This window comes from Cnephaeus nilssonii (genome assembly GCF_951640355.1).
Source record: "Cnephaeus nilssonii genome assembly, chromosome: 6".
Classification (NCBI taxonomy): Eukaryota; Metazoa; Chordata; class Mammalia; order Chiroptera; family Vespertilionidae; genus Cnephaeus; species Cnephaeus nilssonii.
Genome location: NC_137077.1, coordinates 63,759,223 through 63,765,222, shown reverse-complemented (window position 1 = coordinate 63,765,222; position 6,000 = coordinate 63,759,223). Strand labels below are relative to the sequence as shown.

Genomic DNA, 6,000 nt, shown 5'->3' with positions numbered 1-6,000 from the left:
TGGTATTGGCATTTATTTCACTTTTTAACTCCTATGAAGTAGGTGCTATTATCATTCCCATTTTACAGATAAGGAAATAGAGGGATCTAACCAGGGTCACAAGCTAAGAAGTGGCAGAACTGGGATTAGAAACCCTGGAAATCTGGTTCCAGAGGCTACATTCTTATTCATAAGCTGTCCATTTTGTACCCCTCACACTCACTGGAGTGTATTTTCACTTTTAAATAAATTAATGTATTTCCTACCAGATCAGTGGTTCCCAACCAGGGTGATTTCGCCCTTCAACACCTGCTCTCCTCCCCCTTCCCTAAATCTAACTGGAGGACAGCTGGCAATGGCATTACTGGCATCTAGTGGGTGGAGACCACGGATGCTCCAAGAATCCTGTAATGCACAGGGCAGCCTCCCACAACTCCTTCATTATCCAGCACAAAACATCCATGGCGCTGGCTGAGAAACTCTACAACAGATTATAAATTCTAGGTCAGGGTACTAAGTTAATCTCATTACTGCTCTATCGTCAGACCCTAGAACAATGCTTAAAATGGAAGTACTTAAATTTTATCTGTTGAATATCTGTTTTTAAGAGCCTAGAACCGAGCCTGATATATAGGTGGTAGGTAACAAACATTTGAATTAATGAGGGTTCTCCTAGCCGGTTTGGCTCAGTGGATAGAGCGTTGGCCTGTGGACTGAAGGGCCCTGGGTTCGAATCAGGACAAGGGCCTATGTCTGGGTTGTGGGCTCCATCCCCAGTAGGAGGTGTGCAGGAGGCAGCCGATCAATGATTCTCTCTTATCATTGATGTTTCTCTCTCTCCCTCTCCGAAATCAATAAAAATATAAATATTATAAAAAAAGAGGGTGCCCTCAAATAGGGTCAAATGGATATAACAGGACACAGTAAATTGAAGTGACTTTAGGGCTCCACAATCCCATGTCTTTTGGGTTTAACTTTCTCCCAATGACTACAAGTAAAACCAGTTCTGCCAAAATAAGTCTTTTTAGTTAAGTGGGGCTACTGCAAGGACAAACATTTATTTTTTCTATAGATCCATGGAACCTTTAAATACATGGAATTTTGTGAGTTAAATATGTAAGGAGTAAGACCCTTTTCTTCTTTAAATGAAAGCCTTTAAGTATCCCATTCAATAGCATCTATTTAGGGGATTGGCAGACATCCCTAAATTAGATGGTAGCAGTAATTAATTGATGATATACTTGAGTGGCTGACAAATACTTTGAGAAAGTTTGAGTTAACTTTTGTTTGCAAGTGTCAACCCCCCCCCCCAAAAAAAACCCTGAATTATAGTACACATAAGACAAAGACAGATCTATTATTTAAAAAGAAAGTAGTACTTAAGTCCACTTCATTCAAAAAATTTTATAACCATAATATTCTAAGTATAACTTCATCCTATATTTTTAAAAAAATCCAAATGTGTAACATCTGTCAATGTATTTTCAATTCTTCCTCTTACACCTCAAAGAGCTATTAAACATTATGCAGAAGGCATATGTTCATAAGTAATATTGCTTGATTTACAAAACTCTTTCCCAAGGAAAAATTCAAAAGGCTGTTATATGGATATTCAAATAATACTAGGGGAAAAAATGACATATTTCACTTATCAGTTCTGCACGTAATGAATGAGTCTGCTTGCCCAAATGTTAAATTATGAAACCACACTATGTGAAATACACCTATTAGATTTAAAAAGAAGTTAAATCTATATTTATTTACTAGCACTGTTAAACATTACACAAAACACATTCAAGTGGCAAGTAATTATAATGCAAGCCCTTGCATGGCAATCCAAATTTATTGAACTACTGATGCTAAGTTATACAAAATTGCACCACTTTAATTAAGGCTTTTAGTTTACATTTGGCCACCTCTAAGTAGTTGTAACATTAGGTTGGTCAATTTAAATACTGCGGCTCCCTCTTGGATAGACACACAATCTTTACACCCAAACATTAATGCATACAAAGCAACAAGGCATTGTTAAATAAAACAGCAATAGTTACTGCAACTTGGGCCTTGTGACCAATTATACATGATTAAAATTACTTCCCACATTCACATCCACAGTACTCGTCCACCATTTAACATCTCAACCAAAACGTTACACATGTGAAACAATTACTAACAGGCAAAAATACTAAACCTGTATATTTGGTATTGCAAATACACTTATGCATGAGCAAGCAAGGGATTCACAGTGAGAATCTACAGCTGCAGAAGCCTGAAAATGATTTACAAAAATTGTTAAATCATTAAAAAATTGTTTGAAAATATACACTTCTTGTTGTAGACCCCCACTGTACACACAACTATAAACATTGTTCCCTATGTAAACAAAAAAGGAAACATATAAGAGATTTGAAAAATCTGGACATTTCCTTCCCAACAGATATTAAAGGCAACGTCTTTAATCTAAGACATTATACTGAAAGGACTATTGTATTTTTAAAGACAAGATCACTGTCTCCACAGGTTTTTTAAAAATTAAAAAAACTATATAGCTGTGTTAATCAAAGCGCTTATTTGTACAATACAATGATAATGACCTTGATTTTCTTAAAAAAAATTACAGTAAGCTACAAGTATCAAAGAAGCGAAGTTATCTGGAGTAGTCTATATAGGAGCTCTTTGGACTTTCTTTTATTATGCTAAAATAGTGGTGCTTTTAGGATTTACATTATTGTACTCTCCAAAACAAAGTATGGGGCATGTTCTAGTATACAGTACACCATTTTCATACATGTACAACATTGGTGGATGAAAATGTCTCTTAGCAGTAATACTGGATTGTAGCCTCTGGTTTTACCAGATGCATACACTAGGGCTATTATATAAGTAAAAATCTCTCTTGTGATACTGGAAAGTGATTAGAATGTGCAAACTGATGTAGTAGCTTTCATCCGCCTCTTAAAGGGTACCACCACAGAAAGTCCATTTAAGATGTTGGTAGGTTTAACAAAGTTGGAATGCTGGCACTGTTGAATTGGGCAACAGTTCTTCAGACCTGTCAAAAGAAAAAAATAAATTGCAAACATGGGTTGAAAACAGCACACAAAAGAGCCAAAGGAACACATTAAGACAACAGTGTTCAAGGTTTAAAAATGAACAGAATGCAGGCTCTTGTCTTCATTACATTAATGACAATGTACCACAACTCATAGCAAAGCAAAGCAAAGCAAGGGTAGATGTTTTCATCTTTTTAGAATTACTTCATCTAACCTGCTGCCATCTTGAAAGTCAGTCAAATGAAAGTCTTAGATAAAAAAAGGGAGTATCCCTTAGTGTAGTGGTCGGCAAACTCATTAGTCAACAGAGCCAAATATCAACAGTACAACAATTGAAATTTCTTTTGAGAGCCAAATTTTTTAAACTTAAACTATATAGGTAGGTACATTGTTTTTAACTTAATTAGGGTACTCCTAAGCTGGCCTTTGCTAAAAACTCAAAGGGCCAAAGAGCCGCATGTGGCTCGTGAGCCACAGTTTGCCGACCACTGCCTTAGTGCAAATCTCTGTGTATTACCTTCCAAAGATTAAAAGCGGGGGGGGGGGGGGGGAGGTGGGAGGAAATCACATTAAAATTTTAGGTCAGTTCAACTTTATTAGAATTAAGATGAAAAGACAGCAATATTAACAAAATTGGTGACTCTACAAGTGTTCACAATCCTAGAATTACATCTTAAGTATAGAATGCACAGCTCACTAAGGTTCCTAGTATCAGAAAATCAAGGTCTTTCTTCCTCTTCCAATAAGAGTGGCTAAAAAGCTGGTTCAGAGAAGTAGACAAGAAATTATTTCATGATGGCTCTTTACAGTTGAGTTATATATATACACTTTCTAATTCCACATTTAAACACATTCTATCAATTTTTAGATGAATGTCAGAAAAAGGCTGGTATTACACTAAAATTATGTAAACTTAAAAAGTGGTGAGTGATATAAACAAAAGAAGTAAAGTCAAAACACATTGCCAAATATCTATTTACTTTGGATGATTTTCTCCATACATGTCTGGGCTAAAAAAATGTTCCCTTTTTTTTTTTTTTTACTGTTTTTGTGGGGATCAGACTTGTTGCGAGCTCCAGAAATGCTGTTAATATGTATGTGTTTGTTGATTTCCCAAATGCCTCGAACTTTAAGCCCTCATTTAGAGTCTGAGTTTGCTAAGTTTTCCTAGCAGACTGAATGTAGCAAATTGGAAGGGACAGGTGGGAATGTGTGAGTTCAGGCACATGTGTGCTAAGAATGGGCATGTATGTGGTCAGGAAAGAGAGAATATCAGAAGTGAGAGGATATATCTCTAAAACAGAAAGCCTTAAACGGAGAGTAGGGTCAAAATCCCCCAAAAGATACAGTACCAGAGTGTATGGTAGTACAGGGCCATTTAACATAGGAAGAAGCAGAACCATAAACATATAAAGTGCCCAACGATAAGAGTACAGTACAATATGGTTTAATTAATCCTGAGCAGGAAACCATTATTATTGGCAAACAGCAGTAGCTAAAATGGTTGAGGATTTATCATGTGCCAGGCACTGATCACCTGCTTTATAAGGTTTAACTCACTTAATATGGTTATTTTCAAAAACGATATAAAAATGTTATATGCTCAGTTTTCCTTTGCTACCTCCTCTGTGGCTGAAATTTGTGGTTCTCTCTGGCTGGAATTCTCTACCCCCTTCACAATTTCTACTTGACTTTCATATCTCAGCTTAAACTTTTCCTGAATCCATAGCTCGTGTGACATACCTGGTTTGGTGTCCGTTACATGCTCCTATAGTACTCATTATAACATAGTCCTCATTAATAACTAAGCATGGACTTGGCAGCCAGTCCATGGCTTAAATTATATACTCTAGATCACTGGATTTAAATTCTGGCTTTGTACTTACTAACTGCAGGGCTTAAACAAGTAATCTTTTTTTACAAATATATTTTATTGATTTTTTACAGAGAGGAAGGGAAAGGGATAGAGAGTTAGAAACATCGATGAGAGAGAAACATCGATCAGCTGCCTCCTGCACACCCCTACTGGGGATGTGCCCGCAACCAAGGTACATGCCCTTGACTGGAATCGAACTTGGGACCTTTCAGTCCCCAGGCCGACACTCTATCCACTGAGGCAAACCAGGTAGGGCAGTAACAATCTTTTTGTGTCTCAGTTCACTCATTTGTAACACAGACAGTATTTAAAAAGAGTGCCTGGCACATGATAAACGTGTCATGTATTCTTATTATTAGTACTAGGCTGGATTTATTCTATAATAGCATTTATCATATTTTGCAATTATTTGTCCAACTCTACCACTAGACTTCAATTAAGGCAATGAAGAGGCAAAGAGAGGTCAGTATTGTTCATCACTGTATTGTCAGCAAGAACCAGTGTCTCACTGGGGCTTAAGTACATATTAAATAAAAGAGAATATTCACTTATGTGTAATACTTTACTTCTGATGATATGTAAATGAAATAATTATTTTAGTCACTAAGATATTATACTAACTCATGAATATCTTAAAAGGGAATTATTTCTTTTTTAGAACAACAAAAAATTCTATACTTGCTGTCTTAACAAGAGTGCCCTAAATGAAGTTGAGGTTACAAGTTAAAGGAAAAGATTTTAAAAAGGAGGAAAAGAAATGAACATACCTGGCTCAGAGCTACAATGCATTTAGTATATTAAAGCAGCTGACATGATGACTTTTTGCGGGCCTTCCCAGGCACTGGAGTTTTTCTGTTAATTTGCCGCACTAGGTCATAAAAGATCTGCAAACATATATATATATATATACATATTTTTAATTTACAGGAGACAAAAAAACTAAAAAACAAACAAACAAAAAAACCAACCACCACCAAAAAATGAAAAAGTAAAATTAAAAAATAGAACTTTCCATGGATATAAATGAACCCAAGAAAGCAAAAAATTTTTTTTTTAGTTAAGAAATAAGAGTAAAACCAGGTATTCTTATAA

At 35.9% G+C, this 6,000-nt stretch overlaps 1 protein-coding gene across 2 annotated transcripts in view; it reads right to left on the bottom strand.

Moving 5' to 3' along the window:
- Nucleotides 1–1,706: 1,706 nt before the first annotated feature.
- RAP1B (RAP1B, member of RAS oncogene family) overlaps nt 1,707–6,000 on the bottom strand; it is a 51,117-nt gene continuing 46,823 nt past the window's right edge. For both annotated transcript variants that reach the window (XM_079775009.1, XM_079775010.1), the window contains 2 exons: nt 5,676–5,792; nt 1,707–3,031 (listed from right to left, as the gene is read on the bottom strand). In XM_079775009.1, coding sequence (XP_079631135.1) covers nt 5,706–5,792 — 87 coding nt within the window. In that variant the 3' untranslated portion in view covers nt 1,707–3,031; nt 5,676–5,705. The remainder of the gene's footprint in view (nt 3,032–5,675; nt 5,793–6,000) is intronic.